This window comes from Dendroctonus ponderosae, unplaced genomic scaffold (assembly GCF_020466585.1).
Source record: "Dendroctonus ponderosae isolate FM_Combo_2020 unplaced genomic scaffold, Dpon_F_20191213v2 Dpon_F_20191213_2, whole genome shotgun sequence".
NCBI classification, from domain to species: domain Eukaryota; kingdom Metazoa; phylum Arthropoda; class Insecta; order Coleoptera; family Curculionidae; genus Dendroctonus; species Dendroctonus ponderosae.
The window spans coordinates 11,275,637-11,299,128 of NW_026018165.1; the positions used below are offsets into that span (position 1 = coordinate 11,275,637).

General features: G+C 33.7%; 9 protein-coding genes across 12 annotated transcripts in view; 4 read left to right on the forward strand and 5 right to left on the reverse strand.

The window, feature by feature from the left end:
* The window catches only part of LOC109536778 (DNA topoisomerase 3-alpha), a gene marked incomplete in the record, with an annotated part of 6,069 nt that extends 4,776 nt beyond the window's left edge, over window positions 1-1,293 (reverse strand). Inside the window, 4 exon segments of the mRNA XM_048663992.1 lie at window positions 217-387; window positions 446-698; window positions 787-996; window positions 1,055-1,293. Of these exon segments, the coding sequence (XP_048519949.1) occupies window positions 217-387; window positions 446-698; window positions 787-996; window positions 1,055-1,213 (793 nt within the window).
* Window positions 1-23,492, reverse strand: part of LOC109546301 — a 520,465-nt gene that overhangs the window by 434,572 nt on the left and 62,401 nt on the right. The gene's annotated exons all lie outside the window — the stretch shown is intronic.
* LOC109536790 (COX assembly mitochondrial protein homolog) lies at window positions 2,247-2,848 on the forward strand. The gene is made up of 2 exons (XM_019903155.2): window positions 2,247-2,430; window positions 2,490-2,848. Exons 1-2 carry the CDS (start codon window positions 2,355-2,357, stop codon window positions 2,804-2,806), a joined length of 393 nt encoding a protein of 130 aa, XP_019758714.1. The 5' UTR covers window positions 2,247-2,354; the 3' UTR covers window positions 2,807-2,848.
* LOC109536785 (tRNA-splicing endonuclease subunit Sen2) lies at window positions 2,800-3,876 on the reverse strand. The gene is made up of 3 exons (XM_019903149.2): window positions 3,261-3,876; window positions 3,050-3,207; window positions 2,800-2,996 (listed from the first exon to the last, which is right to left on the reverse strand). Exons 1-3 carry the CDS (start codon window positions 3,874-3,876, stop codon window positions 2,865-2,867), a joined length of 906 nt encoding a protein of 301 aa, XP_019758708.2. The 3' UTR covers window positions 2,800-2,864.
* On the forward strand, window positions 4,064-14,605 carry LOC109536783 (V-type proton ATPase subunit H). 4 transcript variants are annotated; one of them, XM_019903143.2, is made up of 12 exons: window positions 4,064-4,148; window positions 6,803-6,884; window positions 6,944-7,133; window positions 7,239-7,457; window positions 8,210-8,344; window positions 11,716-11,850; window positions 11,906-12,130; window positions 12,191-12,325; window positions 13,595-13,794; window positions 13,945-14,142; window positions 14,206-14,300; window positions 14,359-14,605. In XM_019903143.2, the coding sequence occupies exons 1-11, from the start codon at window positions 4,076-4,078 to the stop codon at window positions 14,258-14,260; spliced, it is 1,647 nt and encodes a 548-aa protein (XP_019758702.1). In that variant the 5' UTR covers window positions 4,064-4,075; the 3' UTR covers window positions 14,261-14,300; window positions 14,359-14,605. The 4 variants fall into 4 exon arrangements, with proteins under 4 accessions (XP_019758702.1, XP_019758701.1, XP_019758703.1 ...); XM_019903142.2 differs by having other exon boundaries at window positions 14,206-14,605; XM_019903144.2 differs by lacking the exon at window positions 8,210-8,344 and adding an exon at window positions 9,596-9,706 and having other exon boundaries at window positions 14,206-14,605.
* LOC109536787 (dehydrodolichyl diphosphate synthase complex subunit DHDDS) lies at window positions 15,482-16,648 on the reverse strand. Its single transcript, XM_019903150.2, has one exon. The coding sequence runs from the start codon at window positions 16,488-16,490 to the stop codon at window positions 15,615-15,617; it is 876 nt and encodes a 291-aa protein (XP_019758709.2). The 5' UTR covers window positions 16,491-16,648; the 3' UTR covers window positions 15,482-15,614.
* LOC109536784 (26S proteasome non-ATPase regulatory subunit 14) lies at window positions 16,788-18,558 on the forward strand. Its single transcript, XM_048664042.1, has 5 exons — window positions 16,788-17,126; window positions 17,230-17,330; window positions 17,384-17,589; window positions 17,676-17,965; window positions 18,303-18,558. Exons 1-5 carry the CDS (start codon window positions 16,949-16,951, stop codon window positions 18,461-18,463), a joined length of 936 nt encoding a protein of 311 aa, XP_048519999.1. The 5' UTR covers window positions 16,788-16,948; the 3' UTR covers window positions 18,464-18,558.
* On the forward strand, window positions 18,886-21,311 carry LOC109536789 (28 kDa heat- and acid-stable phosphoprotein). Its single transcript, XM_019903154.2, has 5 exons — window positions 18,886-19,191; window positions 20,063-20,268; window positions 20,353-20,495; window positions 20,717-20,853; window positions 20,995-21,311. The coding sequence occupies exons 1-5, from the start codon at window positions 19,182-19,184 to the stop codon at window positions 21,054-21,056; spliced, it is 558 nt and encodes a 185-aa protein (XP_019758713.1). The 5' UTR covers window positions 18,886-19,181; the 3' UTR covers window positions 21,057-21,311.
* Window positions 21,716-23,492, reverse strand: part of LOC109536788 (enoyl-CoA hydratase domain-containing protein 3, mitochondrial) — a 2,963-nt gene continuing 1,186 nt past the window's right edge. Inside the window, exons 4-5 of the mRNA XM_019903151.2 lie at window positions 22,304-22,488; window positions 21,716-22,247 (exon numbers count right to left, since the gene is read on the reverse strand). Coding sequence (XP_019758710.1) covers window positions 21,863-22,247; window positions 22,304-22,488 — 570 coding nt within the window. The 3' untranslated portion in view covers window positions 21,716-21,862. The remainder of the gene's footprint in view (window positions 22,248-22,303; window positions 22,489-23,492) is intronic.

Consider the following 23,492-nt stretch of genomic DNA (forward strand, 5'->3'; position numbering starts at 1 on the left):
TGCTAAAATAATTGTAGTAGTCATGTAGAAAAATTTTGAAATCTGAATGTTTTTCGATGAAATCTCTTCGAAAAATCTCATGAAATTAAATTTTTTTCTTCTTATTTTTGACCTATTCTGAACATTTCTTCGCAGATCAAATTGACTATACTACATTTTTTTGGGGCCCCCCTATATGTAAAGTAGTCAAAAATGGACATTTGCAAACGGACTTACTTTTTATTTTCCAGAAAGCCTCTGGAATGAAATCCTCAATTGCTTGATATCTTTCCACCACAAAACCTAATGTTGGAAATTGACAAGACCCATAACTTATAAGTTTCTCAGCTAATTTCTGAGGAAACACCTGTTGCAGTCTTAAGGTTTGAAGCCTAGTGAATGCGGCCCCTAAAATAAGTCCGTCTTTGTGAAAATAAAAATGTTTGTTTTAGAACAAAGTTTTTACCAGTTCTCAAATCTAGCTCTTGCCTTACATCAACTGCATCGCTAACATGTTTATTTGGCTGACATAAAGTACTTAAAGCCCTAAAAACTGAAGCTGCAGTGATTTCTGAGAACTTTGCCCGGTAAATCTGCAACTGCGGCTTAATATCTGTACAAACCTTGATTATTTCAAACCCAATATTTTCACCTTCTCTATCACAATCTGTCCATATTATTAAGCCCTGACAGGAACGAATTTCCCTTTCAAGGGTTTTCTTTAAACAATAATTACCAGGTATAGTTTGTATTGCAATTAAATTGCCAGCTCAGATAATAAGTATTAAGCAAGATTGGGTACCGTACCTTAATTTTCTCGTAATCTTTTGGACAGCTTTTAACAACTGGAGCATCAAATAGAACTAATGGATTACAACTTTGCCAGCTTCGATAAGAGGATACAAACTCATAGTTAAGCAAATGGCCAGATACAGAGGTCATGACCATTTGGCAGTTTGTACCGAAAACTTGGGCGTTAAACTCGTAGATCTTGTTGTAAGGAGAAAACCCTTCTCTCTATTAATGTATAATAGTTATTATGTACACGACTGTTTAAAAATTGAGTTGGGCTTACCCTATTTGAATTGCCCCTTGATAAAATTGAAGCGATGTTCTTAGCAGCGTCATTTTTTTCTGCTACGTTAAGATACTTCATAACATTCGGTTTTGCTTGCGAACAATAAACTCGGGTTGAAAATATCCTTAGTTGTATGCAGTTTTGTAAAAACCCCATTTGTTGACATATCTTCCGGTTTAGATGATTTTTGCTCTAAAAATTCGAGGTTAATCTCTGATGCTAATCTTCTTTACATGTTTACAACCCCAGATCACAGACGTTATAGATTGGAAATTGACATATAAGCATGTAGAATGCTACTTGTCTCTTCCCAGCGGCTGCTTTCCAAACTTGGAGTCTCCCTCCACTGCTTGCAGAAGAAAACTTCTTTAACGATAATGTTCACATCGACAGAGATTCTAATTCAGTTTATGACCTCTGCAAATGCTCCAAATTAATGGTTCCTTATTTAGACTAGAATTCATAAAGAAAACCAAAGAACAAACGATCGTCGTCCTCAAGGCCAAGAAAGCAGACACTGAGATTCTTAACATTTGCAAATCCGAACAGTTCGGACGTCCTTCTACCACTACAAAAATGCAGTTTTTATGCAAATTCAAAATTTCAATAAAAAAGAAGAGTGAGAGAAAGTACAAAAAGAGTAAAGACAATGAGATTTTGGACTGATTCATCAGCAGCATCAACTGCCGATTGAGACAGGAGGAAATGGTTCTTATGTCTTAAAGAGGGACAAAACACAGACGACCAAAAAAAACCCGATATTTAAACAATTCGAAATTTGAAAGTTTTCGACTTCTTCCTATCACTACAAAAATACAATACAATGTCCAAATAACAAATTAAACGTTTCAAAAAACGATTTTAAGATGCAGTTCTTCGCTATTTAACCTACATTTAGGATTGGAACCCTGTGGATGAGGAAGCGAAGCAAAAAAAGCTCGAAAACGAAATTAAACAGTTAAACAAGATCTCGTGCTATTTCCGGTTCGAAGGACCAAACATTCTTAAGTGAGATTCCATTTTCAAATTGAAACAACATGCAATTCAAGTTCTTTCTATCACTAGAAAAGTCCTAAGCAAGTATCTTGATAGCCGCTAAAAACCGAAAATTCTGCATTTACAAAAAAAAAGAGTATTCGAATCCGATGATACAGATCTTTAAATTAACCCGAATTGCCCATCACTAGTTAGACAGAAGGCTTTCAGTTTTATTTTTAAGGTTATAATTATTGTTTTTCGACACATATAGAAAATAGCGAAACTAGATACCAGAAGAAAACTAAAGTTTTGGCAAGCCATGTCAACTGAAGAGCCAAATGAGCCAGTTCGCACTGTGTTGTCTTCAAAGTTTAGTGGCGGACCTCATGGTTTAGGTAGTAAAATTTTTCATTCACATTTTTATATAGCTGATTACATACCCAACCCTTTGCAGGAGATCCCAACGATAAATTCTTGCGTAAAGTTGAAAAGGATATTTTAATTCCCAAGAAAATGAGAGACATTGCTCGTGTTGAGAAATGTTTCGAAGAAGTTGAGCAATTTACCGAATGTTGTAAAGTGAACAATTTGTTGATGGTCGTCAAATGCAGGAATCAGAACAGTGCACTAAAAGAGTGTCTTACAAAATGGTATAACGATGAAGAGTTTAAAGAGCGATGTAAAAAACTGTATCTAGAAGAACGAAGTGATTATAGAAGCACTGGAATTGCAAAAAACCCTAGACAAAATAGAATAGGCTCAAATATGTGATTCAGTAGATACGTAATTTAATTGAATATAGTGATAGTTGGATTTGGCATAGTGTTATTCAGGCAGTGTCACCCCTCTCTTGTGATGCAATCCATCTCTTTACCAGGATTTCTTGTATTTCAATATTCGTCAAGTCTTCATATGTTACAGCACTGTTCTGGGGCCATTTCAACCTACATATTAGTAAATCCTAGAAATAAGTTGAAATAAGCCTCAAACTCAGAAACAATGAACAGTGGTTACCTTTCCTGCAGTCTCACAAAGTCTATTTAAGCCTAATATGGATATGTTGTCCATGGATCGATTTGTTAATGATTCTATTCTTTTCCCGGCTGTATCAACAACGTCTATAACCACTATGTAAGTGGAATGGTAAAACGGAGGCCCCTCTTTGTACAACACTACAAAATCCTTTGTTTAGTCTATACTACAAAGTGTTGTTTAAGTGACTTACTAAAATCTCCCCCAAATTTAATTCCAGGCTTTACAACCCAATTCTTGCACCTGTAGTAAAAATAGACCACATAATTTCGGGTGAAATTAGGCTGCGCGTTTTGAAACAGCCCCCATAGTTTTTCGATGCTTGCTATTTCGCCCTCGAAGCTCACATTAAGGCATTTGACAACACTCGTAAGGAAAAATGCTTCCTCTAATCCTAGCCAGAGTTCCTCTTTCAAACAAGAATTGTCTATGGCGTATTTGGGCCGTAAATTCGTAAAGTAATCGTTTTCTGAGTCGCTATCAGGAACTACTATGACTTTCTCAGGCTTCATTTTGATGGCAAATTGTTCTGAGCAGGCTTTTCTAACTGTAAGCTGTCTTTGTCTCACAATTTGTATGTTATCGCCTCTTGAAAATTGCGGATGACTTCGAGACAAATTGGCTTTACCAAAATACCCTTTGGAAATAAGTGTTTTCATGTCCTCTGGGTTAGCCACAGTAACAGAAAATCCGTTAAAACACGCTGCAAAAGTTTTCAACGTTCCATCTTTCTTGAAAACGATGGGTAGTGGTAAATCTCTGGCTAGTCTACAATTTTTCTTTGGCTTCGGTTGTGGAAGTTCCATCATATCTTTGATTTTAAATACTGGCGGGCATCAGTGTTACCAGTAGCAGCGAGTATTGCATTCAAAAGATTGGTCATATGATCAATCTGCCAGTGTCAGCTGATTGAGACTACGTCGATAATCACAAGACTCGTAAAAATCCTCTGTTCAGTTTTGTGAAAAGTTGTTTCTAATCGTATCAAGAGATTTTTCTTTTGGAATAATGGCTGGAAACTTAGCAGGGGCTGACCCTAAATTCAAGGAAATAATTACGTCGCTGGACGATGACAAAATAGGTAAGCGCAAATAACCCTTACTTTAATATGTGCCAGTTCGCCAATTAATCATTTTTGAAATAAAATTCTTATAATTTACCTTTATGCAACTTTCCAATTTCGGTGCTACGAGTCGCAATTTATGAAAACCCAACTATTTATTTATTTCCTTAAAGAAAACATGAAAACTAGGCGTGGATAATGAAACTATTCACGTGACATTGGTCAAGTTTTATTTTCACTGAAGCTACTGGGCATCATTTGTTTACTTTATTTTTGAGACGACAGACAGAGATGCAACTATGTTACAATTTTTATTGAATTTGCCTCACATTTTTTATCACTTACGTTTCAATTATTTAACATGATGTTCCCTAGTTTATATAAGAACTTTTCTAAATGTTAGATAATATTATTGTTTTGTAATATTGGGCCCACACTAATTTATCATATTAATATACAAGGTGATTGAAAATTATCGTCCTCCCGAACGATCACAGTGTCACTTCTCTGAAGCTGAGAGATTTCCACAAAAATACACTTAAACTAAGGCAACAGTGTAACATTTGCACCTGTATGAAATATCAATGGTTTAAAACTTATTAAAAACTTTTTTGCTATGCCAATTTACAACTTATATCCTTTAGAAGTACAGTATAACTGTGTGTTCCGAATTAAATATTGCAACGGCAAATGCGAATTTCCGTATTGTTTGAATTAACCATTTTTTTCAAGGTTACTGTAATTAAAATGTCTTTATTTTTACTTTTAATATAAACAATATTCCTGGGTTTCGGTCATTTATTTAGATATCACAATTTAGTCAATTTTCCTAAAAATATTTCGGTGCTTTTCCACCATCAGCAGTTTGTACTTGTGTTAACTTACAACCAGTTGTTAAAATATTTTGTCTATACATATACACGAAATATAAGAAAACGTTAAAATTCTGGGCTTTTTAAATAAAAACGGTTATTTTATTAGCGCAGCTTGTCTTTACTAATTACTAAAACACTTTAAAATTACGATACACTAAAACATTCTAAAATTATTAAGACTGACAGCAAGATCCTACAATTTGGAAAAAGAACAGAATTCCACCTTTGAGAATTTTAAATTATTACCGCTACTCGTACATAAATAAAGGAACACGTTATCCTCTAATAACGTGAAAAGTAATTTCTTTACTAATACGCAGGCTCAGAATATCGGATAACGTAAAACGTGTTGCAATTAAGGGGACTGAAAACTTTTACTTACTAAAATCTAACAAGAATGTTTTGTCGTGTCTTTGCTGGTCGTTGGGTGTCTGATAATGTGAATCAGGCTTTACACACACGTGTAATTGGCCCAAGTTAGTGGCCAATAAATCGGGAAAAAGTGCGTAGTATAATTCCGGCATTACTGATTTTTCTATAGACTTTCTCGCAATTTGGAAATAAATTTTGAAAATTTCTCTTCCATCTACATCTCAATAAAATCTGTATAGTCTATTTCTTCTTATCCAACTAGTTTGATTATTATTTTTTGTTTCGTATTAAAAAGGGGAACAAAACATTTTTTTCGGTCCAAGATGTGGTTAAAGAATTTTTTTTTCAATTTTTAAATCAAGTTATGATGTGCGAGGAAAACTGAAGCAGAGCAATTTTAGATTAGGATATCAGTTTTTATTATATTCGTTATTACCAGACTGGCAAAAATTTTTAGTTTTCAGAAGCAATGATTTTCATACGAAGTTCGTCAACAAAAAATATTATACTGGGTGTTTTAAATATTGTCAAAGTATATTATATATTATTATTAAAATTATATGTATAAATATTGTAAAATATTTAATAAGGTAATACTATGGACCAAAATAATCAAATAAACCTTAGTACGCATGGTACCAACCAAAGTACCGGTTTTCAAGATCTGGTAGTTTATTCGTTTTGAAGCATTTATTACTTATGTTGTATACATATATAATATTTATATATACATATAATATTTATATACACATATAATAAAGCTTGTTATGTTTATAACAACCTTCCAAATCCAATATCACAAAGTTAAGTTATGAAAAATGTTGAATGTCTGAAGCATGTTGAATTATTTCTAATCTCTGCGTTTGGGATTTGTTGAATTTTTAATTAACTCGTAGCTGAAACTCCTCTAAAAGATAAACATACACTAATGATTTACAAGTACATTCAGTGTATTCATTAATAAACATATTCATTTTTATATGCATAAGAAAATACAAGTTCGAAAAAAAAACTAATTGCTACCCATGTTCACTGAGACTTTTTGGTTTCATTTGGTTTATATTATTATTTCTTATTATTTACCATTAATGACAATTTATAAACCGTACTACATACTAGTAGTGGCAAAAAGGTCGTAACAAGCCGTAAATGTTCAATTTGCGTTTAAACTAAACCGCAAAACAGTCTAGAAGAAAATAATTTTCAAAACATTGTATTCAGTTTTTTCATGATTTACTAAGGAACACCTTGTATATTTGCAATTTATATAAGCTTTGAATCACAACGATGCATTAATATTTTGAAAAAGTTGGCATTCTTTACAAAATCTATTTTGGTGCACTCCTATTGCTTCATATTTTAGTTAGTGCACGATCAACGATATCTGTTTTTATTAACACTTGGTCTATAAAATGACCATTTCAGATATGCTTGCCGCCACCAGTGTTCTACAACAAAAGGCTACGGATATACGTAACCAAAAAGTGAATTGGCAATCGTATTTCCAGTAAGTTTAACATGTTGGACTTTACTGGACTTGTTCATTATGAACTGCGCAATGTTTAGGTCTCAGATGATTTCCCAAGAAGACTTCAACTTTATTGTGGCCTTTGATGTGAACGATAGCCAAAATAAAGTTGCCTTGTTGAGGAGGGATAGAACCCAGGCAGCTCAAACTTTACTCAACTTATTGGGGCATGTGTCCAAGGATCAAACTTTGCAGTATATTTTAGTTTTGGTCGACGACATGTTGCAAGTAGATATCCTGTTCTATTAACAACTGATTATTAGTTTCACAATTAGACTTGCAATTTAAAAGCTACACTTATGGTTGAGGTCTATTGCAAACTGTTATCTTTAGGAAGATCGTTCAAGAGTCGAAATTTTCCATGAGTACGCTACGCTCAGGAAAGAGCCAATGTGGGCACCATTCTTAAATCTTCTGAATCGTCAAGATGGTTTCATCACAAACATGACCTCAAGAATCATTGCGAAGATCGCTTGCTGGTCTCACACACCCATGGAAAGGTCCGATTTACATTTCTACTTAACTTGGTTGAAAGACCAATTAAAATCTCAGGTATGAAAATTAATTAAATGCATGTTCATGCATGATATTTTTGTCTTTTATTTTGCATCTTGCATGTTTGAAAGTATTGTAAATAGATCGATTATGGTTTTCTTGAATGTTTTCACTCGTTTCATTCTAATGTGCGGCAAACGGTTTTACAAAACTTTTGAACATTTATCTTACATGTTTTTTTTTGGCTTTTATTACTGACGCTTGCAAATGCTTTACTGTAACTAATATCATGTCGGCTTGTGTAAACGTTTTGGTTTATTAGTAATTTTGCTTCATCTAACTAGCACCTTAGGTCCATAATACCATTTCAATACTTTTATTAACAATGTATTTTTAAATAATTCAGTGGCATATATTACGACCAAATAATATATTTTATAGTTCGTGGAAGGTGTTGTAAACCTGTACATAGCACGTCGTTTTAACAAAACGGTATTAGAGCAACTAAAGATTAAAAAATTTGGATATAAGTATATACTGACACATTTACGATTTACGCTTGTTGGTCATCTTAATAAAGTTTTACTCTGAACGAGATAACCGCACATTAATATATTCAAGCAAAGATGGCAGAAAACAAGATAGAAAATCTGCATCTCAGTTATCAATCCTCTTTGGTAGTAAAACATTATTATACATGTGAGATTTGGAATAAAATTTCATATAGAATACGTAAAAATAAAGTTATTCGCTCTAATACTGACCGAAAATATTTAAGAAAAGGAATAGATCTTATGTCCCCCATATAGGAACTAAAAAACAAGCTACACGCTGCAAAAATGGTTCCAAAACGGGAATCCCGCGGCTGCAACAGCATTATAGCGGGGGCAAATTCCATCTTATTTGGTATGTCATTAGCGGATGCCACCAGAGTGGCTCAAGAGGTAATCCGTACCCTACATTGCGCTGGTAACGTTCAATGTTGAGTGTCGTTTGTGTTCTCGGGACTACACACTAACGTTAGAAATGATTTTGTGTTTGTTACTAAACTAGCTATATAGACGGAGTGCATAATTCGAATAAAAACACTTTTGAATGTGTGGAAATAATAATATGTACATATTTATGTATAATTTGTAAGTTAACGGCAAGTACATACTGAAATGTAATTCAGACGTTTTTACTATTGCGATGATTTAATACAATTTTATTACTGCCAACCTCGTTAAATAATGAGAAATTAATGGGCTGCATGCACGATTTTTTATTATTTTATTGTGATGGCCCCTACTATCCTCAATTTTTTTTAGAAAACTGCAATAAAATCCTGCGAGTTAAGTTTGAGGAATAATAATTAAATTGAATATTTCTCCATATTTTGCATATAAAAGGCATATTTATCTACATGTTTTATGTGAATACTAGCTGTGAGCTCTATTGCATAATAATTTCATAAGACCTAAATTACTTTCAAGCTTTACTTAACTTTGCACTTTTTGGACAAAGGTTGTTGGACAATTGCGTGGTTTATTTTACAACTTTTAGCACTTTGCAATTGTAATAATTTCAACTAAGCTCGTAAACTAATTTTAATTCAGAACTATTCAAATAAACACAAGAGCGAAATATTACTGAAGCATGCAAGTAGCCCATTGATTACTATAGGGTCTTTAGTTGCACATTTTTTACCAAAAAAAAACATTATATTTCGTATTTCACTCTCAAACTTCTTAACATTTCATCATTACCTATTTTCTTGATAACGGCAATTGGTTTCATTTATTTCTAATTGAGAAAAACGTTAACAAAGTTCTTCCACCTTTTTACTATTTTAAAACTCTTGCTCACACTGTATTTTTAATGACCAAAATTTCATTAATTAATTATTTCGCATTTTACTGCATTAAAATAATTCATGTGTTGTTGATTGTTGGTTTGTATCACTTTGTGTTTTTGCCAGAAACTGATTCCAAAACTAACGTCGATGTTTAGCCATTGAGACGCTGAAGCTTGAGAAGAGGTTGGGGGCTACAAAAATGGGCGCTCTATTTTTAAATCTTTTAACTTTTTGTAACTTTGGTGTTAGTGATTGATCGATATTGATCATTGATCAACTGAGAACCTTTCACGAAAAATTGCCAGGTCTTTGAAACTCACTTTTACTACTCATTATTATGTTGAATGGTTGGTTTTAGTATGATGCTTTGGCAGCCTTACAGACCTCCGATTCACTTAAGGGTGAAGCGACAGAACATTATTCAAAGAATCGTTTCGATGAGCAGGGGCTATCAACGTCTGAAATTTCGGTATACATACTTACATACATCAATACAAGTGTATTTAATTATTGCTCTTATATGAATCAAATATAGTTTTTGAATTTTAATTTTATATTCAAAAGAGAATTATCTCAGCAATATTTAAATATGCTTACTTACACACGGTGCCATTTTGATAAACTCATTTATTTATTTTCGTAGTGAAATTCAAAGTAGAAAAATGTATGTTAATTTAAAATAAATGCATTTATCAAATTGGTTTTTGCCAAAGCATATCGTTTAATAGATAAGATATACATACACTATACACTCATGGCGTAGGTTTTCATAGGAGGCAGGGTCACAAAAAAACGTTTTTCTATAATCCAGATTTTCAAGGCATTAAATGGACATTCAAAAACTATTTCTGTGGTATAAGTTATGATTCATAACTTGCACCTAAATGTTTCCAAATTCACGCTTTGTTTAAACTGTTTAATTGATATTGTTTCAACTTTTACAATTAGTATACAGGCTAATAAATTAGCGGGACGATTCTCGGATCCATGTTAAGAAAAAACTTCAGGTGTTATTCAAACTTTCGAGATACAAGGGAGCAAATTTTCGGAAACAATATTTCTTTAGCACGACTGTGATATTATTGAAGATATCTTTATGAAATTTCGTGCACGCCTTCAACGCATGAAGTTGCATTTTCTAATGTGCAGAGATTTTGATTATTTTTACTAGTGGCGTTGGAACCGGTTTTGCAATGAATCCTTTTGGGGAACAAAACAGTATGCCACTGTTTTCTCTTAAAATAATAATAATTTCTTAAATTATCATTCATTTCTGAGCAGATTTTATCTTTTGATTTCATTTCGTCCGGCGCATGATTTTAGCTTTAAAATTTTTAAAGCCGTGTTACTAAATTGCTTGTGTATAGCATATAAATAAGCTTTTTTGTTAAAAAAAAAAATATGACATACATTTTTTCTCCTAAAATATTCATTGCAAAACCCGTAAGCACTGATAAAAATATTAACATTTTTTTCTACATCAGCAAATACATTTAGTATCACAGTCCTTATGAAGTGATTTGTAGTTTCTCTTCTTCTCCGGGAACTTATTTCTAAAAATGGATAATATGAATAATTCAAAAGGAATACTTCTAATATAAAAAAATGCCTGAGAGCCATTTCAATCAAATCAAAACCAATGTTTTTATTCGTGATATGGTGATTTGTTCTTATTTTCACAAACGCAAAGATTTACGTTTATTTACGTTTAGATTACTAAAGTCCATATTGGACAAGTAAAGTTTGAATTAATTGTAAATTTGTTTTAAAAAATGTATATATACTCGTCTATTGGTCTCAACGACTAATCCAGAATAAAGCAGCAGAAACATTGCTTTTTAGAACTTGATCAAATAATTCTACATTCATCCATCAACAGGTAAGTAGGTTTTATTCCGTGGATTTGCATGCATTAGTATTTTTGGGCTATAGGCATCTATTAGACAGTTCCTACAATATTTGCTCCATAGGCTCATTTTTAAGTTGCAATGTTATGTAAGAATCTTCTTCCACATAGTTTTTCATGTACAAATACGACTCATTTTTTCACTGCTTGTGATTCAATATAAAATTTAATCTTTGTTGATAAAATGATGGACAAATATCTCATGAGCTTGAACTGATTACCATAGCGTTGTAAGATAGTAGTTCGTTGAAATATGTTGATAGAATAATAAATAATTTACCTAACTATGGTTGCATGTGAGATTTTGCATGAAACTTGTTAACAATTATCTCATATTTATTAAAAAGCAACTCAATCGACAAAGCAGCATGTGATGCGAAAAAATTGTTGTTGATTATGTTAAAAAATATATTTTATTGTTCGGTCTTCTGATATAATTATGCGCCATTCAAAAGACATCGCCTAGCATAGACTATGGCAGTTATATGTTCAGTACAAGTTAATAACATTACATTGATAGTTTGGCGTATTTAGTATATTGGCTAAGATATTTTATTTTTATTTTTAACTAGAACAATGAATACATCCAATCTGTTGCAAGATGTCTCCAAATGATGCTTCGCATCGATGACTATCGATTCGCATTCGTTTCGGTCGATGGTATCTCGACTCTTTTGTCTGTCTTAGCTGGAAGAGTTAACTTTCAGGTAAGTTAATCTGATGGATGTTTTTTCCTTAATTTCAGTTCTTAATTTTTTCAAGGTTCAATATCAACTCATTTTCTGCTTGTGGGTGCTAACATTCAACCCACTGCTGGCCGAAAAAATGAACAAATTCAACGTTATTCCAATTTTGGCTGATATATTAAGCGACTCCGTCAAGGAGAAGGTTACAAGAATTATTCTGGCTGTATTCAGAAACTTAATTGAAAAACCCGAAGATGCGCAAGTGGCCAAAGAGCACTGCATCTCAATGGTTCAGAGCAAAGTAAAACATACCATTCATTATATTATGTTATTTTTGTTAATTGCGTGAATATTTGTGCAGGTTCTTAAACAATTGCAAATTTTGGAACAAAGAAAGTGTGACGATGAAGATATTACTGCTGATGTTGAATTCTTATCTGAGAAATTGCATTCTTCAGTGCAAGATCTCAGTTCATTCGATGAGTATGCTACAGAAGTAAGTTTCAGTAACATGTTGTATAGAGTTTGGAACGTGCAGATATTTTTTGTGGGTGTTTAGAAGGTAATTTAAGGGACAACTTTTTTATTTGGGCTGTCTATCAGGGTATAATCAGACCTGAGAATGAACAAAAATGTTTTGCTGATTCGCTAAAATCGTTTTTTTAGTGCGTTAACAACTAGTTTAGTGATGTTTTATAGCGGCCTTTTTTGTGCAGCTTAGGTCTTTGAATAAACTCCTTAACAGCCTTGTTTTCAACTCTCTCAGAACTTTTCCCGCGATAGCAAACGCCAGAAGGAGTAAAGCACCTTAACATTAACATTCAAAATTTGCTGATTGCACTTATTTATAAGAACGAGCTAGTTTAACTTAGCAGACGTCGAAAACATGGTTTTCGTATGAGTTCGTACGGTTTTATTCAAAATTTATTTGAGGTATTTTGCCTATATTTTACATGGTTTATGTAAAATTTTTGTTGGGGTTTTTTAAAATCGATTAGTTTTGCCCGGGAAGCCCAATTTATATTAATTTATTTCAAAAATTCACTGAAAAATTACTTTTTACTAGGGCTGGGAATTTTAAAAAGTCTGAAATTCCAATATTCGTTTAGTGGTTTATTCCAATAGTAAAATTATTCGAATACTCGAAGTATTTCGTTAGATATTCGCAAAAGTTGATAACGCGAATCACCAGAACACAGAGACTTAATTTTATATTCATTTGCAGGAAAGTAAATATGATTATTTTCATTTGCTTGTAAATATATGGGTATTTGTTTAAATGCTTGTAGAATATGAATAATTTATTTTATAAAAGTATACAAAGTGTATATAAAGATATTTGCACCTTGGTGAGTTTGATAATGTTGGTGTATTCGAGTCTTCGAATATTCGAGTATTCGAGTTATGAATACACATAATTATTCGCTTTTCGAATATTCGAATGCTCGAATTATTCGAGTTTGATTCCGAGCCCTACTTTTTATACACGCTCTTACCATATTTACATTCCGAAACAATCTGCCTGCATACATCATCTGCTCTGATAGCGAGTTTCGGACTGAAATTTGTTTTATTTTCTAAAAGTTGTCGACGTTTCGATCATGTCCTTCAACTTTTTAATAAAGCTTATTTTAATTTTAATTAAATTCTTATAAGATAAAACGAGATCCAAACCCGCTTTCAGAACAGACATTAATAAGTTTTGGGGTCGTTACTGCAAATACATACTCTGTATGTCGAAATAACGTTTATCGAGCTCTTTTAGGTGAAATCCGGACGATTGGAATGGTCACCAGTGCATAAAAGCAAATTTTGGCGTGAGAACGCTCAACGCCTCAACGAGAAGAACTATGAACTTCTGCGCATTTTGATTCACCTTCTGGAAACAAGCAAAGATCCCCTGGTTTTGTCTGTTGCAAGCTTCGACATCGGGGAGTATGTCAGACACTACCCCCGCGGAAAACAGTGAGTTGCAAAATTTATTTGTTTACAATTATTTATATTATCGACTGATTAAATATGTTGTAAGAATCTAATTGAAATTTACTATGAGAAGTAAGTAAATTTTTATTCTGGGAGGTTTATGATTGGGGAACAATATATCCTTTTTTTTAGCGTGATTGAGCAACTGGGTGGAAAAACACTTGTAATGCAACTTCTTGGCCATGAAGATCCAAACGTACGGTATGAGGCCTTGCTAGCAGTGCAAAAATTGATGGTTCATAATTGGGAATATCTGGGCCGTCAACTAGAACAAGATACCGGCGCAGATAAAGGCGTTTCAAAGGGCGGTTCTCAAGTTGCAGGAAAAGCGTAATCTTTATGTAGCTAAAAATTCAGCCAGCATTCAAACAGTATTTTTATTGGTTTTTATAGACATGGAAGTCAAGTACATTCGACTTCTGATGATAGCTCTGTTACTTGGCTTTAATTAATATGTGCATGTAGTTGCAAGAATTTCACAACACTTGGTAGTTTTCGTATTGTATAAAATTAGGCAGACTTTGTTGATGTCAGTTGACTTTTTAGGATAAGACATATTGAAGATACTGAACGGCTCCCATGGTTTCCTTTATTTAATCCAACATTATGAAACTACTTAGAATTCAATACAAAACTTCGCATAGTAATAACCCCGCTAAAATCAACATTCCTAAGCTATTTTGGAATACATTTTACTTGAACATTATATGTATATAACTTAAATGTTTTAATAGTCGTTAGTGATTTGTTTCATTATTGTCTATTTTAAAATAAATATCTTATGTTATCACAATGTCGTTTTTAAATACGGTGAAATATCTCTTAACGAACATCTCTGTCATGCATAGATATTCAATATGCGCACATTTTTTCACATCCAGAATTCGTTATTAGGAAATACCGTATAAAGTATAGTTATTTGAGCGGACTTTTTCGTAGCCGAACGCGGACACTCTTGGGTTGAAAAAATGTTTAATCTTATGTCTTGAAAAACTACCGAGCGATAAGGACGAATGATTTGTCTGTTGATGAGAGTGTGAAAGTGAAGACATGAGAAATGCATCGGCGTAAAATTGGCAAAATTAAGATCAACAATTTGCATTGAGTTAACTTTCCCTGTTAACACGGAAAAAGAAGGAATGTGTTGAATAGGAAAGCATACAAGGGCACTAAAAAAACATAAATGTAAATGTGATCTGCAAGGTCATCAAGAAGGTCTGGATGACCAAAATTAATGGAACAATTTTCAGTGAATTTGATCGAAAGATCGAGATAGAAAAATAAGAATGTTACTGGTTCATAATGTTTGCTCACATTGTAGAAACATTTACCTAAAAAACATTCAACTGCCTTAGTTACCACCCGACTTCACATCCGTTGTTCAACCACTAGAATAGAGGATATTACAAAATTTTAAAACATTTATAGGACGACTTTGATTAAAACATTATTGAAAAAGATGCAGTCAACAAGAAATCAAATCATGTGTGTGCCTAAGAGAGACCATTTTTTCACCATTGATCTTTATGCTGTTGAGTATTATAGAATAGCATTGTAAAACCGTGTACACCTATTGTATTTGCAATATCAGTAGTTATGGTTCTTGACTAATTCATGTATCAAGGAAAGTTAGACTTTCTTAAAATTCAAGTAGAATAAATCAAGCAAGAAAACAGTAACATCGCTTTATTTATCTGGAATGACAAAGTATAGAAATTCAACAAAAAATTTGTACTTCTGCAACTTTTGCTAAATTAAAATTGAAATGTAAGTAGCTTCTATGTACAATTGTACTTATCGCATTATGCGCTGGCATATATTTCAAGCTGCTTTAATCTCCTTTCATCTAGCTTATGCAAAAATGTTTTTACATTATTATTTTCAATATTACTGAAAGGCCGACTAGCATCCACTTGCAATTCTTTACAACCACGCTGATATTGGAAAATGCATGCCAATAAGTGCCAAATTCCAAATTCGGGCCACAAAACTTTGGTAAAGCATATTTGGCTGTTTGCAGTCTGCCACAAAAGAAAGTCACTTAGTCTTACTTCCCCTGACGTTCTTACTAGTAAGTCGGGATTGGGACTTTGATTAGTGTACATGCAATAAGATATAAGATTTTCATTTATATCATTGCAAACAATATCTCCATTTTTCACTGCCTCATTGATCACTTTAAGACTATTTACTATCTCATCTCTTGATGTATATGCAAATGCTACATTCAAGATAGCTTTATCATTATTTCGAGTCATCAGCATCGCCTTAGCTATCAGCTTCCTTAAATCTTCTGGAACTAAAGTTAAGTTTCCAATAACTCTGATACAAACACCATTCTCCATAAGTTTGTCCTTCTCCTCAAAAAGCTTGGCAAACTTCTCTCGGGCCAACTGTAATAATTGGTCGACCTCGTCGTTTGTACGTTTGAAGTTTTCAATGCTAAATGCGTAAACGGTGACTTCTTTAATTCCTAATTCTAAACACCAACTCAGACAATCGGACAGCTTTTGAAACCCCTTAGAATGGCCATCTACTTTCTCCACTTGGTGCTTTTTGGCATAGCGTCTATTACCATCCATTATAAATGCAATATGCTTCGGAATTGGGCCACTTTTTAACACATTAATACAAAACTTTTGGAATATCGTTAGCGAATTATCGGCTATCCAAGTCATTTTTAGTAATCAACAACAACTACTAACCCTACTTTTGAATTTTTGAAGAACACCACGTCAGTTCTCTTCTTCCCTCAAACTTATGACCATAGATAAAGACAATAGCTTATGACGGTGCGCTACCTTTGTTTATCTACCACATATGTAAACAAAAGCGCTACTTTTTTAAATATAAAAAGTTATTCAAAAACTGTGGAGATTTATTTGAAAAAAGGTCCTTTATTATGTGACTTTCTTTTCAGTTTCAGATGTATGTTATGGAAAATATATATTTTCAGAGCATAAAACTATTTTTGTTGGTAGTGGCACTTGACGCTTTAAGGTGACATCCTGACAACGTCAAAACTTGATTATTTGCAAGTCAGTTACTAAACAACCCAAGTCATCTCGGCATTGTAAAAATCGGTTCAAACCTTTCGTGTTCCTTGGTTCCCGAATATAAGGAGACTACATTTATAATGGACAGATTACTGAGATTGGGTGGTGGAATGCCGGGTTTAAGTCAGGCGCCTCCTGCCAGTGATGCCCCAGTTGTGGACACTGCAGAGCAGGTGTACATTTCCTCCCTGGCCCTTCTGAAGATGTTAAAACATGGAAGAGCTGGAGTACCTATGGAAGTCATGGGCCTTATGCTAGGTAAACCAAATTGCTTTTATTTCAAGCACCGCATAATAAATAGCACTTTATTACCCGGAAATCCAGTCCAAGAACAATCAAACATTCCAACGTCTTGTTTTAGGTGAATTTGTAGATGACTACACAGTGAGAGTGATAGATGTTTTCGCCATGCCGCAAACAGGTACTGGTGTAAGTGTGGAAGCAGTTGATCCAGTTTTCCAGGTAATACTTCTTTAATTCCCCAGTTTACCTTTGTTAACACTATTTGGTCACAGGCGAAAATGTTGGACATGCTCAGACAAACTGGAAGGCCCGAAATGGTAGTGGGTTGGTACCACTCTCATCCAGGGTTTGGATGTTGGCTCTCAGGAGTCGACATAAACACCCAGCAGTCCTTCGAGGCTTTGTCCGAACGTGCTGTTGCTGTTGTGGTTGATCCAATTCAATCTGTTAAAGGCAAAGTTGTTATAGATGCATTTAGGTAATTATTCGTCCCTTCATACTCAATCAATATTTCTTTATCATATAATGAATGAACATTTTATTTCTAATTTTGATTATTTCCAGATTGATAAATGCAAACATGATGGTACTCGGTCAAGAGCCTCGCCAGACCACGTCCAATCTTGGGCATCTTCAAAAACCATCTGTGCAGGCTTTAATTCACGGCCTTAACAGGCATTACTACTCAATAAGTATTAATTACCGGAAAAACGAATTAGAACAAAAGATGCTATTAAACTTGCATAAAAAGTCTTGGATGGACGGACTAACTCTAGCTGATTATTCGGAAAATTGTAGCACCAATGAGAAAACGGTAGCAGACATGCTGGAGCTTGCTAAAAACTATAACAAAGGTAAATTTTCCTTCGAAAAAAAATCACGGTTTTTGATATACCCATGACCCTTCTTAAAAGTTTATGTGACCCAGACGACGCACCTAAAAACCTCCCATTGCTAAATTCTGGTAAACATTTTTTATTTCACTCTGTGTTTCGAAGAGCGTCAACTTGTGGTTAATGATTTTAGCAACACTTTTGCGCCATGTAGCTACTTAACAAAGTAAAAAACTTCAGATTTCTGTGCCGAGAACTTTTCCTGATCTGAATAGTTGCCGCCTAAACGATTAGCACGCTAATAAAGCGTCAATTAACTGTATTTAAGTTTAATTTGCATTATTTCTTAACTTTTCAGCTCTTGAGGATGAGGAAAAAATGACCCCAGAACAGTTGGCCATTAAGAATGTCGGTAAACAAGATCCTAAGAGACATTTGGAGGAAAAAGTTGATGTCCTGATGACAAACAATATTGTTCAATGTTTGGGTGCTATGCTAGACACCGTGGTGTTTAAATAATATCTGTTTTGTGAACACTTTATATATGTCATCTCTTAACATACCTTTTAATACTTAATTTAAGATTTTTGTGAAATAAAACACTGTATTTCTTACACGATGATTTTTAATGATTTCGTTGGTGATTGACGGAACCAAAAAGTTACTTGAATTTGTTACTGAAAAAGTATCACCAAGTATCAATTTCCTTTTACTTAATTTAAAATTATCATGCAATGCAATAGTGTTAGGCACTTCGGAGAAAATGGATAATTGCCAATAAACATATACATTTTTAAATTATACTGATGTTGATGACTAATAACGTTTGAAATCTTCTTCAGCTGGAGTGCAAAATGGTAAAAAAATTATGATTAATATTTTTTTTTGTTCATGCTCTCTCGCTCTCGTGTTACAAAAGATGAGGCTTTTGCCACATAGATGGGGAGAAGAAGAAGAAGACTGAATAACGCATGACATTCTATTTTGAGGCCTTTCTTTATTTATTAGAGTGATTGGAGTAGAGACGTGGTAGAGACATGTACTTGATTCTGATTGGAGGCACCATTTGATCAGTTGGTTTCTGTCGTTTCTGTCACTATTTTATTAATTTGTCAGTAGTGTCAGGGGAGTTTCATCATACCGTTATCTTTATTAGCCGTATTCCAAATTATCCGGGCAAATAGTATACATTTTTCTTATTTTCCATATCAGCGAATAATTCAAAACATCTTTTACAATGCCACGAGGTAAGCATCAAAATTACAACATGTAAGGTTAGATATCATCACATTTCCACGCCTTTGAACTGATTCAATGAACACATCAGAGAACAATTACTGTTTACTATCTGCTTGAGTTGGCTCAAAACAATTACCTATAGCATTATAACATAATGTAACTGTACATAGTTTTTTAGATGCCATTTTGAACATTAACATGTTAAAAACCCTTCACACCCCGAAACAAACTCTATTAATAGAACGTCTATGTCTTGTTCTCTGGTTGTTTTCTTATGAACAACAATAACAATCTTTATCCAAAATAGTACTAGTCAGCAGCAGTCAAAACAACTCCGAATGTTGTTTTGAGATATTATGTTTCAATGTTTCATAACTTCTACTTAATTACAAGTAAAAAAAACTTCGAGTAGCCAGTTGAGGATCTAAACATCAAATAATTTAGTTCAAAATGTTCACATTCTTTGTTCTAGTACATTTCAATTCGTTCTTCATACATTTCCTAGTTCATTCACTGTTCTAATAAAAAGCTTCCAGAATCAGCGATCAGTATAATTAATGTATAGCCAAGATAGAACATTGATCGCGCTATAATTATTAATGCTTTGAACGGAATTCGTAGTGACCCGATTTATTTCCTTTTTGAAGTTCAATAAATTTAGAAGCGTTTGTTCTCGACATTTGATCAACCTTTATTGAAAAAGACTCCACAATGTTATATAAGCAAAAGGGACACGGTGCCAGTTTTCAATCGACTTTCATTTGTAATTGTTCACAATAGATTTTAGATTATGTACAAATTTATTGTGTTTGTTCAACTCGTTGAACCGTAAAACATGGTCCTCATCTGCTACAATTGGAATATTATTAAATTACTTAGGTAAGTTTACCAACCATAAGGGGCGCAGTCGCAGATTTACCAATCCCGATGAATTGGAGGAAGAAAGAAGGAAGGAGGAACAAAAAAAGAAATGGAGGCAGCAACACGGAGACGAAAGTAGCAGCGAAGAAGAAGCAGAGAAAAAAATTAGTGAGGAATCGGGAAGCGAGGAGGAAGAAAGCAGTAGCGATGAAGAAGACACAGGGGTAAATCCATAACTGATTATCTATTTCAAGAACAATGTAAATCAGTACAAAAAAAACAAAAAATAATGTTAATTTTTTTTATAGAAAGCGAAGGGCGTTTCCAGCTTAATTGAAATAGAGAATCCAAACAGGGTCCAGAAAAAAATGAAGAAAATTACAAAATTAGAAACTGCCGATTTAGCTGATAAGCCACAATTATCTCGAAGAGAAAGGGAGGAAATTGAAAAGTAAGCAGCACATTTAGTTATTATTTGATGCATTGTTATCGAAATCGTAATCTTTAACCATTTCCAACTTTGAACCTTAATTTTACTTGCTACACGTGGAGCCATGAGCCATCAGTGGATAATTTACTTAACAACTAATTCCATTTGAAGATTATTGTCCAATTAGTTAAGAACACTAAACTGCAGTAAAAGTGCATTTGTAATAGGAAATATTTTTCCAGGCAAAAAGCCCAAGCTCATTATCAAAAGCTTCATGCGGAAGGCAAGACGGAGCAAGCTAGGGCTGATTTGGCTCGTTTAGCGATAATTAGGCAACAACGGGAAGACGCGAAGAAACGTCGTGAGGCTGAGATTAAAGGTAAGAATATTTTTATTGGGTGTGAGGCAAGTTGGGCCGCACAATTATACACACCTGACCAAATTTCCATTTAGTGTCTGTTCAATATGTGGATTGGATATAATATCATTATTTGAATTGCTCTGTAAATTTTGATTTTAGAAAGAGAAGATGCTGCGAAAGCCAAAAGTGCAGCTACTCAAAAAGCGCTGGGAAAAAAGTAATTTTAAGATTTAACTTAGGATTTTCACTTTGTAACCAGTGACCCGGTTATTTTTTTAAATGTAGAATTAATTTTTGCTGGCCGGATGCGAAATTGAATTCGACCTATTTGATCAATAACAAACCAGTTTAATGCAATACATTTTTAGACCAAAATACGATTTGCACTTTGTGCTTAAAATTTTTCTTTTAAGCCATACTATTTCAATTTGTTGAGACATGATATGTGTTTTTATAATAATAAACTATAAAAGTTAGTATTTAGTTTCACTCCATATCAGTAGTTTATACAGGGTGGTTTTGGGTATTTTTCCCTTTGGTAGTAGATCAGATCGAAAAGATAATCGTTATTTTAATTTACTATTATTTCCAAATAATTTTGGGAAAACTATCGCTACTACTACCCCTATAAATCGCTTTAGTATATTCGAAGCTTTCGAGTTTAACAATTCTCGAGGAGCAAGTACTCGTAGTTGCAAAACCGAATTCTTCTAAAATAATGAATATAAGTTCTTCAAATCGCTGTACGCACATCGAACTTATACGGGGAATGTTTGCCGTTGCAAATAGTTCCTTGAGCCTTCAATTATTATTTAAATTGATAATAACTTAACACCGCTGTTACTTTCAATATTTGGAAAAGGTGGTAAAAAAATCATACTTGACTATTTGAGTCCCATCTACTGCTCAATAAGAAGAAATTACCTCATAAAAGGCGGTTGTGCTTAGAAGCCTAAAATTTAACAGCTGTGTCAATTGATTCATTGCATTTTATAAGAGAAAATTATTGTTCGTGGATACACTCGTACTAATCCTTTCCTGTTCCCCATTGCGGTTTTCTTTTTTCAATGAAACTTTGAATGCCTTCCTTGCAATCCGGTAGCTGTAAATTTTCTACCATCTTATCCCCGCCTAGTTCGTAAGCTTTTTTGACATCATATTGAATTTGTTTGTAGTAAAATCGTTTTCCTAGTTCGATAACATCTCGACTTTTTGTTTTAATTGCTCTGCAAATATTTTCAATTTCTTCGTTCAGTTGGTCACTAGAACGAACTTTAGTTATCAAGCCGATTTGAAAAGCCTCTTGTGCGGATACAGGCAAGCCAGTTAGGAGCATGTAGAGAGCTGGCATTTTATTTACACAACGAGATAAGGCAACGCCAGGAGTGGAACAAAATATACCGAAATTTGCACTGCAAATGAATAATAATCATTAGATGTAGGTTTAATAGTTAGATCAGCTATTTACCCAGGAGTGGAAAACTGGCTTTTTTCCGAGCAGATAGCAATATCGCATTGCGCAACTAATTGGCATCCTGCAGCCGCTGCCACGCCGTCTACTTTTGCTATAACTGGCACAGGACTATCTATTATACAGTTCATTAATTGCGTGGCTATTTTAAAACAAACTTCTTGTTTTTCCCGATTATTTGCCTAAAATTATTAAGTTTATGCGCTCCAATCTAAAGCTTCTGTATTAATGTGCAGGGTGTTTTATAACGATGTGCACATTTTTTCAATTCGTTTTTTTCTCTCATTTGTCCATTTGTGACTATCTTAAAACAATTTTCTTCTCAAGATTTAAGTCACCAGTCATCTTAGGCTAGTCTATAATAAAAAGGGGTAACAGTAACGAACTTTTACTTTTATTACCAACATCATGCATTAACTTTTCGTATTGAATCGAATGTTGTTCGTTGCGTTTTGCGCACTGGAGAACTTCAGGAAATCATAATCATAACAGGCAATATAATAAATATTAACCCTCACCTATGCCCTTATCCGATCTCTTCATCTGAACAATATCGTCTAGTTCAATTCAGAGTGAAAACAGCTGGGAAAATGCATTTAATAAATGATTAATTATTAGGATCATTCTTTGCCCTCAAGTTTAAAATACTCTACCTATATCTCAATAATCGCCAGGACCATTTTGGATAGGCAGTTTCCACAACTGTTTTTCACTAATTTGGTGAGTAATAAATAAACTAAAATTTGGGACACCACAATAGACAGAGAGATCTAAAGGGACAGAAGCAAAAGATCGAGAACATAAAACGTTCACATAATAATATTTCATTTCTATATGACCCCCATCATTCGTCATGACCCGCCATTCAATTCTCTATCCAACGATGACAAAACGAATTCTATGACTCGAATGGTTCTTGAGAAACTTCGAAAAAAGCAGCGTCATGTTCAAGTGGATTTTGCAACTCAAAAAAAAATCACGCAAATCTAAAACTTCTTGAATTCAAGCATTTTGTGAGAAAACTGCCAACATTTCCCCATCCATGGTTCACTTTCTAAAAAGGCAATTTATTTCTGTCTAGAATGATGTACAAATGAGCGTTCTTGCTCATTTTGCCTCCGAGACATGAGCAAAAACGGGACGGAAAACATGAAATTTTGCAATAATCTTACGCCACCCTTGCACA